Below are 13,665 nucleotides of genomic sequence, written 5' to 3'. Positions count from 1 at the left end.
AGCATTTTGTAACGCATTTTCCTCAAAACGCATTTTCGATTCAGTTGTTTTGGAAGTGATCCGCCCCTCGATACAGACCTACCCGCACCGCCTAAACAAACCACCTACACGCTAAGGTCAGTTTACCTATTTTTCTAAAATATGGGTAAATTTTACTCAAATATGCGTAAACTTTACGCAAATATGAGTAAATAAAACTCATATTTTGGAAAAGTGCACTTTCGCATTTATGGGTAATATTTACCCATATTTGGGTTACAATTACTCATATTTAGGTACACACTACCCATATTTGAGTCTTGTTTACCTATATTTGAGTATCATTTACGCATATTTGCGGTTGTGCACTTTTTGGAAAAAAGGTAAACTGAGCTTAGCGTGTAGGTCGAACACAAGCGAAAAGCGGCGCCACCACTACAGTTAAACCATGACTATACCAGTAGGTATAATCGCAATTCAGCAATCGTAGATCCATTCCCCGCTCCTACTCAGCCCTAACGATCCATAGCAATGCTTGTCAATATATGCACCCCACACACGCAACCCCCAAAACCCAACAGTATGGTCACTTGAGTATCCCTGGGATTTTGATTACATGATGGTCAGGGATCACAGCCATCAAAACGTTCCACACTTTGCCAGGGCTTGCGACCTGTAACCATGATGATTTCCGCTATGGGAAACCATGATGGCTAGCGGTGTTATAAAGGATTACTTGATGCAATTCATAAATAAATTGTAAAAAAATCGTCAAAATTCTTTGAAAAAAAAATTACGTTCCGGGATGTATCCTTGCAGAAATCTTCTAAGAAATTCTTAAAGGAATACAGAAAATATTTTTTAACCTTCCCAACTAACAATTGCAAGTCACAAACAAGCAAGCTTGCTGAATTGTTGCTTAACAATGGTAATGATAGCTGAACTAAAATTATGCTCTACACATTACTGTTTAAATGATTTTTCAATTGAGAAAATAGTCAATGTTCGACTTTCCTCATCGGTATCAACAATGATAAATTAAAACACTTTTCAAACGTTTAACAACATATTTATTCGACAAGTATTGATTCCTTAACAAAAGAGTTTAACAAAACATTTGTTTGCATCTTATCAAGCTGATGTATCGATAAGCATATGCTTCTGAACAATGTGCTTTTCACTTGTCAAATAAACGCCTTCAGCCCGTCATAGTTTGACTCGGAACTTTGTTCGGATTAAGGGATAAATCATGGCTAAAACTGTTTAGACAACCAAGTTATTAAAGAACCAAAATATTAAACGAATCACATTAAATAAAACAGAATAGAATTATGTAGTTTAACATTGAGTGCTAAGAGACGTAATCAACGTAAAAATGAAGCATTTATTTATTATTATTAGTCTGCAACAAGATATCTTGTACCTTAATTATTATATTTTTTACCTTCCGCAGCAGTTCCATTGTACGAGACGCTTGGATCGATGCATTTGTCATTTCAGTGCTGTCGTGTTTACTGAATATTGTTCCCACAGTCACCTAGACAACCAGCATTCAGAATTCGACACATTTCAAGTATCCCTAAACATCCTTATGCACTATTTATTGAACATAATATCAAGATTCCATGACAAAAGCATAAATAAAAAAATGCTTAACGAATCTTCGACTGAGCATGAGTAGATAACCTGAACAGATGCTGTGAATGCACCATGTCCAAGACCATACCGCACCACATATTGTCATACATTTTTTAAGATTGATATTAAATAATAAAAATAAAAACATTTTCATATCGCAATTAGTTCGTCTGGAAACAATATCTTCAATAAGGACCAACACTTTTTGGCCGCATTCGATACAAGTTTTCTCACCGTGCGATAAAAATACTGTCAGCGAAATCAGAATGGAAAACACGTGTTTTGGGTTGAACAGCTGTTGAGTATAAGGCGTTGTTCAGTTGATTACCACGTGCTTTACTAATTCACCACTGCTGAACACAAGTTCAGGAGTGATCATTATTGAGTATGGGAAGATCATGTTTTGCTTTGGGTGCTGCATTTCACCATCTCTAGGATGGCGCAGATGGGAAGGCATGCGGCTGGTAATCTACAGGTCTCGAGTTCTAATCCGGATTTAGGTAATTTTATATGTAATTATTATTTCATAATAGGTGTTCTCAACATTGAGAGCAAATAATTACTCTCGTGAGAGTTCAAGATTTTTGCATTTTATTTATTTTCAGTCATTTTTGCCAAAGCTTAATAACCACTTTCTTGTCATTTGTAAAACGCTTTGAACAACAAAAAATTAAGTTGGTGCACAACATGATGCTTTATAACTTCTCCAAATTTGTGTTAACAAAACCCGAACATAGGTTGTACGGGGAAATAATTCAAATGTTATTCAACATTTTGCTGAATTAATTCGTCATAATGGTGCCTGTTAAATGAGTGATTGTTAGTTGGGTTCAGTCAGTCAGTTGGCCACCACTGCCAGCATCACGCTAATGCTGAGAAGTCGAGATTTTTTTTAACGCTTTGTACAAAATGCGACGGCGTGATTATTTGAGAGTTAGAAGAATAGATTTAATTGTAAAATATGTATATCTGTAATTATCATGGGGCCCTCAAATTTGGTACCGTACCGGGCCCCCAAATTCCTAGCTACGCCACTGATGAATAGCATTTCATTCAGTCCCCTATGTTGAACCCGTCCAGACGTGATGAAAGTATTTTTCCAAGTTTCGGTTTCATTCACACGAAATGTTTCATTCCTAGTCCGGTCCGATTCCCTTCTTCGGTTATTTCCGTTATTTCACGCACGCACGCAATGCCATGCCATGCCAACGCATAACCTACACCGTGAACTTAGTGGCTGATTTTTTTTCTCGGTCTGTATTCACCAGGCCCCTGGCATCAATGAAATTTATCGTAGCCAACATCTAACTGCCTTATACTCATATTCGTGCAAATTGAAACGAGCGTGTAATCAACAAACACAGCTTTTGTTTGATGTTGTGAGCCACACACGAAATCGATTCACAATGCGTGTTTGTTGGGTTGCTTTATTCAACTAATCGCATGCTCCTCTTACCGTACATTAATATTAAAGCGAGATTGAAGTGTTTTGTGATCATAACAGGTGGAAAAAAATGATTCCAAAAACTGATCAACAAACCAAAATAAACGTCAAACAAAAAATTGTTGATGTTTTCGCATTTGACAGTGGGCGCTATTTATTAGCGCCCAGGACATCCTGTCTACCATGATTCCAATGATTCCAATGCATTGATATAGGCCGTGTCAGGGGCCTGGTATTCACTGAGTAGAAATCTTTTTGGGTGTATGCATCACCGCAAGTCTACATTTAGGCTAATTTAGAAAACGCCGCTACACCCATAAAAATACTTACTTATTACTGAGTGGGTCTGGGTCTAGTTACGAAATTGATCATTAAATATAATTTATTTATTTTAAAAAGGGTGAAAAAGGTCTAGAAAATGCAAAGATTAATGCCGTGATAAACGAAAAAAATGCAAAATGCGATAAAACTATCTATTTAGTAGATTTCTTAACAAAAACAACAGAAGTAACAACATTCCCCACGGCGCCTCCAAACTTAAACGACGGAGTCGGAATGACCACATGCAAATCGAATACTTCTCCAAAACTGTTCACCAGTTCCTTTTGGGTCCAGTTACATGAAGTAAGAACAAAAAGTCCATCATCTTGCAAAAGCTGCGCCACGCTTTTAATGTAAGTCTCCCTCATCTGCTTGGCGTTGTCCGGATGAAGACTGACCGCATCGTAGGTCCCTTTGTCGTGGACGATTTTAAACTTCCCCAAGGCCACCACATCGGACTCGTTTAGAAGATCCACAACCCTGTAATTGATGTCCAGCTCCTGATCTTTTGCTATCGACTGTGCCAGTTCTATTGCTTTTGGTGAATAATCCACACCCGTTAGATTGGAATATCCTTCGCGGGCCAGTTCTACCAGCATCATGCCGTTACCACATCCTGGAGAATTTACAACGTTAATACTTATACAGAGAATTATCAATCAACAAGTTACCCAAGTCTATAATGGAATCGTCCTGCTGAACCCGATCCTCCTGCCGCTCAATCCACCGGATTATTCGCAGCTGACTGTCCTCGTCGAACCACACTTCGCCTACATCGCCGTGGTCCCGGTAGTTGCGTATTTCCGTTTCGTAACTCGCCTCCCAGTAGTCTTTGGTGCCCAGCTCGGAGCTTTCCAGTTCCTCAATTTGGTCCGTCATTTTATAACTGATCACAACCTAAATTTTGTATTAAAATTTTAAATAGGTAACTTTTTGATCAACGCTTTGCAAAATATAATTTTGGTATGTTTACAATCGAACACGCCTAGCATCTCTTGTTGTTGTTTGATAGGGTGCCCAGCGCACTGGAAATCACGAATACCACAGCTGATTAATTTCCGCACGAACATTAGAAAAGGACTCAAACATTGTATTTTTCACGATCAATCAGACTTGGGCGACGAAATTGAACTCGCTCTAAAGCACGGGGGTCAATCTTTATCACGAAAAGGGCTGCTCCTTGATTGCTGAACACTATAGCGAACCTGGTGGTGGAAGTCAAGCTTTTGCGTACAGTCCAATAGTGGACCTCAGGGTGTCGACTCTAGGATAATTTGTTCGTGATTTCAAATTATATATTTATGGGAAATAAAAGATGTTCACTCAGAAACAATACAAATCGTGATCAGTTTAAATTTTATTATTTTTTGTCATATGTCCAATATATACTTTACTCAGTTTAAAAGGTATACTAGCTTCACATCTAGGGGCGGGACAGCTTCTAATACCGTTTCTAATACCGTCCAATAAATATTAATGTCCTAATCTTCACCGTCCACCGAACCATTCTTTGGTTAGTATGTCATGACTTTTCATGCAACAATCAACTGTCACGAAGACGTGAGGTGAAAATATGAGTTGTCTGTGTGTTTCCTACAATTTGTTCTATTTGAAAATTTAATTTCTTTCCATTATTTTAGCTGTGAAAACAATTTGAGCTTCAACCTACATCGTGGGGGTAGTGGCATTCCGAAAGCCAGGAATGTGCTTAAAGAAATCAAATCATATGTGGCTCCTGAAAATTAGGACGAACGAACATATTTTACTGTTGGATGCAAACTGGAATGTTCAATAAATATAAAATGGAGCTTAAGACAATACGTTTTTCAATTTTCTCAACCGAGCAGTTCAGTGGTTTTTCTGTGAGTTGTTTTGACCTGGGATACCCCTGGCACTGCTAGTTCCAAACTATTGAGTCATATTTTGTTGAATATTTTATAAAGAATATTCTCCGGTGGTGTGGCCTCGATATGGTCCAAGATCAGATCTTCGGATAGAGCGGTTTAATCATATGGATTTCAGATAAACTTTGCGTAATAGACGTATGTACGGATACTATTACTGCAATCACTGCATTTTGATGATCATGTCAGCCGGCGATGTGTGTATGTCCGAAGTTTGCTTTTGATGTGAGAAATACGTTATTATTTTATCGATCTCGGTTTAATATTTTTGAAATATTCATTTCTACATATTAGTGGGGTGAAAGTACAAAGTACAACGATCAATTTTGTAATTTATTTTGCTGTCATTTCAAATCAATTCAGTCCAATCAGCGTGGCTTACTTTGTCCGAATAAGGTACGGCTTTGGGATTAATATGCCCTAATACCGCTAATATCGCTAATTAGTATTAGAGCTGTCCCGCCCCTAGCTTCACATAATAAACTAAACTTCGACAGATTTTCACGAGATAATTTTGATCAGTGTTTAAGTTGTTGTGGCCGCCCAGTTCCCAATAAGGGAACGTTCAAAAATTACGTTCATGATTTGGGGGAGGGGGGGGGGTCTAAAAAAGTGTGACAGTACGTGTATTGGGTATAGGAAAAGTGCGTGACAGAGGGGGGAGGGGGGGGGTCTAGAAATCCCGAAAAACGATGGACGTAATATTTGAATCTTCCCTAACGGATCGGGTTTTGAAAAATCATAAGTCTCAAGATGTGGCCAGCGCAGGGGCCAGCGTTTGCATATCGATGGCTAACCGCAGGTAAGTAATGTAAAAGTCGAGGGGCGAATCACTAGTGCATTTTCGATTCAGCCTTCCCAACTAACAATCACTTATTTTACAAGCACCTTTACAACGAATTGATTCAGCATGATGCTGAATAACATTTGGATAATTTTCAGGCACAACCTTTGTTCGGGTTTTGTTCACACAAATTTGGAGAAACTGTAAAGCATAGTGTTGTGTACCCAACTAACAATCGCCAGCCGCAAACAAGCATGCATGCTGAATTGTTGCTTTATAATAGTAATTATAGCTGAACTAAAAATATGCTGTACATATTACTGTACAAATGCTTTTTCAATTGAAAAAGTAGCCAATGTTCAACTTTTCGTATTGGTATTAATAATGATAATTTAAAACACTTTTCAAGCGTTTAATAAGATTTTTATCCGACTCGCAGTAATTCCTTTACAACATAGTTTAACAAGACTTTTTTCTGCTTCTTGTTAAGTTCATGTAAAAATTAGGACATGTATCTGAATAATGTGTTTTTCACAAGTCAAATAAGCGCTTTCGTTTCATCATACTTCGACTCAGAGTACATGATGAAAAACACGTGTTTTTTACCGAACAACAGCTGAATAATTCTGTTGTTCAGTCGTTAACCATAATGTTGTGCTAATTCACCACTGCTGTATAGAAGTCAGAGTCTGATCATTATAAAACCACGGGAAGTTTATGTTTTGATTTGAGCGCTGCAATTCATCATCTCTAGGATGGCGCAGATAGGAAGGCATGCGGCTGGCAATCGACGGGTCTCGAGTTCGAATCTGGATTTAGGTAAATTTATGTGTAGTTATTATTTCACAATATTTGTTCACAGCATTAAGCTCCAATCATAAACTCTCGTGGAAATTGAAAAATTTTGCATTTTTTTATTTTTAATCATTTTTGCTGAAGCTGAATAACAGCTTTACTATATATTTGTAAAACGATTTAACAACAAACATTTCAGTTGGTACACAACACTATGCTTTACAGTTTCTCCAAATTTGTGTGAACAAAACCCGAACAAAGGTTGTGCCTGAAAATTATCCAAATGTTATTCAGCATCATGCTGAATCAATTCGTTGTAAAGGTGCTTGTAAAATAAGTGATTGTTAGTTGGGTACCAACTGAAATGTTTGTTGTTAAATCGTTTTACAAATATATAGTAAAGCTGTTATTCAGCTTCAGCAAAAATGATTAAAAATAAAAAAATGCAAAATTTTTCAATTTCCACGAGAGTTTATGATTGGAGCTTAATGCTGTGAACAAATATTGTGAAATAATAACTACACATAAATTTACCTAAATCCAGATTCGAACTCGAGACCCGTCGATTGCCAGCCGCATGCCTTCCTATTTGCGCCATCCTAGAGATGATGAATTGCAGCGCTCAAATCAAAACATAAACTTCCCGTGGTTTTATAATGATCAGACTCTGACTTCTATACAGCAGTGGTGAATTAGCACAACATTATGGTTAACGACTGAACAACAGAATTATTCAGCTGTTGTTCGGTAAAAAACACGTGTTTTTCATCATGTACTCTGAGTCGAAGTATGATGAAACGAAAGCGCTTATTTGACTTGTGAAAAACACATTATTCAGATACATGTCCTAATTTTTACATGAACTTAACAAGAAGCAGAAAAAAGTCTTGTTAAACTATGTTGTAAAGGAATTACTGCGAGTCGGATAAAAATCTTATTAAACGCTTGAAAAGTGTTTTAAATTATCATTATTAATACCAATACGAAAAGTTGAACATTGGCTACTTTTTCAATTGAAAAAGCATTTGTACAGTAATATGTACAGCATATTTTTAGTTCAGCTATAATTACTATTATAAAGCAACAATTCAGCATGCATGCTTGTTTGCGGCTGGCGATTGTTAGTTGGGTTGCGTATTGACATACGCATTGGCGCATTTTGTTACGCATTTGCGTATTAAGGTAAGCATTTCTAAAATTAAACAACACCTGTCAAAATTTTACAGCATGCACTTTTCAACGCATTGATAAAATTGTTCGTATTTTTATACGCATTGACAAAAAAACTTGCATTTTTCTACGCATTGATAGAAAACACGCATTTTTCTACGCATTGATAGAAACCACGCATTTTTATGCGCATTGGTGGAGTGCTCGCATTTTTATACGCATTGATAAATAACACGCATTTTCCTACGCATTGGCGTATTTTTCAACAAATTATGTATTAAAACTCCAAAAATTCGTCATGCATTCCTGTGCATTTTTCAACGCATTGGATATTTTGGCGCATTTTTCAACGCATTACATTTTCAAATGCATTTTTCAACGCATTGGAGCATTTTGTAACGCATTTCCATCAAAACGTATTTTCGATTCAGTAGTTTTGGAAGTGATCCGCCCCTCGGTAAAAGTGCTCAAAATGATTCAGTTAGGGAACGTTCAAAAATTACGTCCAACATTTAGGGGAGGGGGGGGGGTCTAGAAAAGTGTGACAGTACGTGCTATAGGTATGGGAAAATAGCGTGACAGCCCAACTAACAATCACTCATTTAACAGGCACCATTATGACGAATTAATTCAGCAAAATGTTGAATAACATTTGAATTATTTCCCCGTACAACCTATGTTCGGGTTTTGTTAACACAAATTTGGAGAAGTTATAAAGCATCATGTTGTGCACCAACTTAATTTTTTGTTGTTCAAAGCGTTTTACAAATGACAAGAAAGTGGTTATTAAGCTTTGGCAAAAATGACTGAAAATAAATAAAATGCAAAAATCTTGAACTCTCACGAGAGTAATTATTTGCTCTCAATGTTGAGAACACCTATTATGAAATAATAATTACATATAAAATTACCTAAATCCGGATTAGAACTCGAGACCTGTAGATTACCAGCCGCATGCCTTCCCATCTGCGCCATCCTAGAGATGGTGAAATGCAGCACCCAAAGCAAAACATGATCTTCCCATACTCAATAATGATCACTCCTGAACTTGTGTTCAGCAGTGGTGAATTAGTAAAGCACGTGGTAATCAACTGAACAACGCCTTATACTCAACAGCTGTTCAACCCAAAACACGTGTTTTCCATTCTGATTTCGCTGACAGTATTTTTATCGCACGGTGAGAAAACTTGTATCGAATGCGGCCAAAAAGTGTTGGTCCTTATTGAAGATATTGTTTCCAGACGAACTAATTGCGATATGAAAATGTTTTTATTTTTATTATTTAATATCAATCTTAAAAAATGTATGACAATATGTGGTGCGGTATGGTCTTGGACATGGTGCATTCACAGCATCTGTTCAGGTTATCTACTCATGCTCAGTCGAAGATTCGTTAAGCATTTTTTTATTTATGCTTTTGTCATGGAATCTTGATATTATGTTCAATAAATAGTGCATAAGGATGTTTAGGGATACTTGAAATGTGTCGAATTCTGAATGCTGGTTGTCTAGGTGACTGTGGGAACAATATTCAGTAAACACGACAGCACTGAAATGACAAATGCATCGATCCAAGCGTCTCGTACAATGGAACTGCTGCGGAAGGTAAAAAATATAATAATTAAGGTACAAGATATCTTGTTGCAGACTAATAATAATAAATAAATGCTTCATTTTTACGTTGATTACGTCTCTTAGCACTCAATGTTAAACTACATAATTCTATTCTGTTTTATTTAATGTGATTCGTTTAATATTTTGGTTCTTTAATAACTTGGTTGTCTAAACAGTTTTAGCCATGATTTATCCCTTAATCCGAACAAAGTTCCGAGTCAAACTATGACGGGCTGAAGGCGTTTATTTGACAAGTGAAAAGCACATTGTTCAGAAGCATATGCTTATCGATACATCAGCTTGATAAGATGCAAACAAATGTTTTGTTAAACTCTTTTGTTAAGGAATCAATACTTGTCGAATAAATATGTTGTTAAACGTTTGAAAAGTGTTTTAATTTATCATTGTTGATACCGATGAGGAAAGTCGAACATTGACTATTTTCTCAATTGAAAAATCATTTAAACAGTAATGTGTAGAGCATAATTTTAGTTCAGCTATCATTACCATTGTTAAGCAACAATTCAGCAAGCTTGCTTGTTTGTGACTTGCAATTGTTAGTTGGGAGAGGGGGGAGGGGGGGTCTAGAAATCCCAAAAAATGATGGACGTAATATTTGAATCTTCCCTATTGGAAATTTTGCGTTTCTTGTAGTTCGCCTAAGTTGGCAGCTGAAAATGATAGGACCCGGATGCTAATTATCGTCGTTAGTAGGACCCAACCCAGCCAGAAAAGACAAGCAAAAGGCAGTAATCGGAACTGCACCAGCCTGGCGGAAAAATGGAAGAAGCTAGAGCGTTCAGAGCACAGTTGAAAAGCAACCCACCCGGAGGGTGCAACCGTGACGCCTGGCCTGACGCAGATGTGTGTGCATTTGTGCCGCACGGCCTCGGAAGTGGAAGGTAATGAGCCGCCAATAAGGGGAGACTAACAGTCCGCAGAACATCCGACTAAGCGTATTATCAGCGGCGTCATGGTCGCAATTTTTTCCGCAGTCAAGTTCGCAGATTGTGAACAATCCTCGGTACTCACTTTACGTAATTTATGTTTAGTCCCTTACTGTCAGAGCTGTCAGATCAGTGTAACACGCTAAATAAAATTTACACAAAAGGCAATTTACACGGAAAAAAATACACGGTTATGAATATTTATTGGGTACCGGACTGGACACCAAAAATTTGTTCGTTTTCTTTGGTACATCGAGGTCTTGAAATTAGTCTATGGTATTATGGCGGGGAAGTGCTCACCATACCAGCCATCATCGTTCGTGTCCGTGCGAATGGACTGGGCGATTCCGCGTTGCAGCTTCAAGGAGATCCCTTCCTGGTGAGAGACGATTCTGCCAGTCATCTGAATCTAGAAGCGCCGGGATATTGTGTCTGGATGAACCTGGTCTGGTCTGACTCTGGGAGGATCCCCTACGAAGCGGGTCATTAGCTCATCAACCGAAGGTTCTCTCGACGCTGTCATCCTCCGGACGGAAACCCCTGCCCCTGGATCCCATCATCTAATTCCCGTAGCGTTTGTCAATGCGGTGTCCCACAGCTATTGCAGCCGAAAACGTTGAAGGATTTTAAATTTTATACAATTAATAAAAAAAAAGATCCTATTTAGAGTTGTTTTTTTTTTTTAATTTCAACAATATTAAAAAAACAACCACTTCTACGCAGAATAACACTAAACCTGGATTAAACAGAGCTAAATATAGTTGACTTCTACTAGCATACGTTTAAGTGAATGTTATACTAGGTCAGTTTATTCTGCATTTAAACTAGGTCTAGGGTCAACCAGGCGAAATTGAATTAGAATGGGATTTATACTAAATAGTATAGATTTTTTTCTGAGTGTTTAGGCTTGGGTCAACCAGATGAAATTAATTAGTGTGGGATTTATACTATTTAGTATAGTTTTTTTTTTGAGTGTATTATCTACGCACCACCAAATCGAAGTCGCGGCTTGCTTGAGAGTTGCGAAGTTATCTCATGCGAAGCTAATGTCAAAGCTAAAACAATGGACTGACGGCGGAGTCGTCATAGCAACGACCTCAAACCATAAACAAACAACGGTCAACGGAACGCCTTACACACCAATCTAAAAAGGGCAATTTTCGCGAGAATATTGTTCAACATGGAATTTAGAAATTTTATTTGCACAAATTTCACTCTATAGGGAACGTTCAAAAATTACGTCCAACATTTAGGGGAGGGGGGGGGGGGTCTAGAAAAGTGTGACAGTACGTGCTATAGGTATGGGAAAATAGCGTGACAGAGGGGGGAGGGGGGTCTAGAAATCCCAAAAAATGATGGACGTAATATTTGAATCTTCCCATACTGTTGTGTTTTTTTTCTGTTTATTATGAATATTACTATTATGAATTAAAAGGAAAGTATCTCAACAATGTATATGCGCTTAAATTTTCTTGTTTTTAGATGTAAAACATTTCAGCATTCTTTCACTTACATTTGGGTACCTTATTGTCAAAGTGCATATAAGTTCGCAGCTAGCTCTGGAAGCTTCCAGAGTGAACTGCGATCGGACTTTGATTTTTATCAAAATTGATAATACATCTCATCGAACAAAAAGACCTAAATTAATAAATATCATCGTTAGCGTATTATTTTGGCATAAAATTAGGTCTGTTTTGCAAAAAATATTCATGCTCGATTCAAAGCGTATCGAGGGATTTTCATGAGATATTTTGCTGGTGCATTGTTAAATGGGATTTGATTTTGTTTTTCAAACCTTCACCAGCCATTTTCTCGTTTTGTCACTCATGTTACATTCGACCTAATCAAATCGAGCTCCAGATTTCTGGTTGATGAGCATTTTCTACACGGAACCGCCAAACTACCCAAAATTGAGTTCTTTTGACGCAATCCCATAGTTCGGCCCAATAAGCCAAATTTGAGTAAATCGATTAAACTCACACTAGGTAAATTCTAGATTGAGTTTAAATAAGGGCGAAAGTAACATGAGAGAGTTCTCTTCATCGACTCTCTCTTCTGCAAATTAAAGTGACAAGATGCAAATTCAATCGAACTTTTTTTACACTTAGACGCTAGATTGCATCGCAACCTAGCGATTTATGACCAAAAAGTTTAACAATACTTGCATCTTGTCACTTTAATTTGAAGAAGAGAGAGTCGATGAAGAGAACTCTCTCATGTTACTTTCGCCCTTATTTAAACTCAATCTAGAATTGCCTTCACCTCCAGCAAAAACATTTACTTAAGAGTAGGTAAATTCTGAGACGAGACTCGCGAAGACGGTCTTCTTTTTCTCCACTTTGTTATTTTTTCTTCTTCCTATCTGTGTTGACATTATGTTTTGGGCTGGTGGTTCAAACACGTACGTGACCGCATCACTTCACATGCAGTGTGACTGAATCCCATTCACGCACAAAATCATGTTGAGGTGAAATTTTGCATCGCCAACAATCACCAAGCAAAGTAATCATTGGAATATTTTATTTTCAATTTCTTTTTGACAGTACAGGAGAAGAAAATGCTGCTCGGAGTGAATTTTGGCTTCAGAATTTATCTCGGATAGCAATACTTTCCTCGTTTTAGGTAACGTAATCAAACGAGCTACAACTGACAGCTCAGTTGGACTGCACTTGACGTTGCTTTTTTTCCTCTTCGCGAGTCTCGTCTCAGGGTAAAGACTCCCCCTCATTCAACCCAAATTTGAGTAAACCTGCATTTACCCAAAATTGGCTTATTGGGCTCAAGGACCCCTGTTGGGTAGATGCATCTCTGTTTGTTTTTGACAGCATCGGTGAGGGAAAGAGGGAAAACAACCTAATTTTGGGTAACTAGTTTATTCGATATACTCAGCTTTGAGTAAAATCGACCCAAAAATTAGGTAGTTTGATTTCTCCGTGTACCGACTGAACAAAAAAAGGTAAACAACCCTATTCCCCACAGTTGTTCGGCACCAATCCGGAAGCGCCACAGTTGACCGACCGGCAAATGTCACTTTTGACAGCGCTCAAAAAACATTGCGAACCGGTATTT

General features: G+C 37.7%; 1 protein-coding gene across 1 annotated transcript; it reads right to left on the bottom strand.

Annotated features, from left to right (window-relative positions):
• Nucleotides 1-3,520: 3,520 nt before the first annotated feature.
• LOC134283904 (EEF1A lysine methyltransferase 2-like) lies at nucleotides 3,521-4,364 on the bottom strand. The gene is made up of 2 exons (XM_062849135.1): nucleotides 4,054-4,364; nucleotides 3,521-3,998 (listed from the first exon to the last, which is right to left on the bottom strand). Exons 1-2 carry the CDS (start codon nucleotides 4,259-4,261, stop codon nucleotides 3,535-3,537), a joined length of 672 nt encoding a protein of 223 aa, XP_062705119.1. The 5' UTR covers nucleotides 4,262-4,364; the 3' UTR covers nucleotides 3,521-3,534.
• Between the last annotated feature and the right edge of the window lie 9,301 nt (nucleotides 4,365-13,665).

This window comes from Aedes albopictus, chromosome 2 (genome assembly GCF_035046485.1).
Source record: "Aedes albopictus strain Foshan chromosome 2, AalbF5, whole genome shotgun sequence".
Classification (NCBI taxonomy): domain Eukaryota; kingdom Metazoa; phylum Arthropoda; class Insecta; order Diptera; family Culicidae; genus Aedes; species Aedes albopictus.
The sequence above is the reverse complement of the archived record's forward strand: the minus strand, read 5'-3'. Positions and strand labels throughout refer to the sequence as shown.

Excerpts from the sequence above, each read along its gene's own strand:
- LOC134283904 (XM_062849135.1), bottom strand. The coding sequence starts at position 4,261 with ATGACGGACCAAATTGAGGAACTGGAAAGCTCCGAGCTGGGCACCAAA. Across the intron at positions 3,999-4,053 it reads CGATTCCATTATAGACTTGG|GATGTGGTAACGGCATGATG; the intron begins GTAACTTGTTGA and ends TAAATTCTCCAG.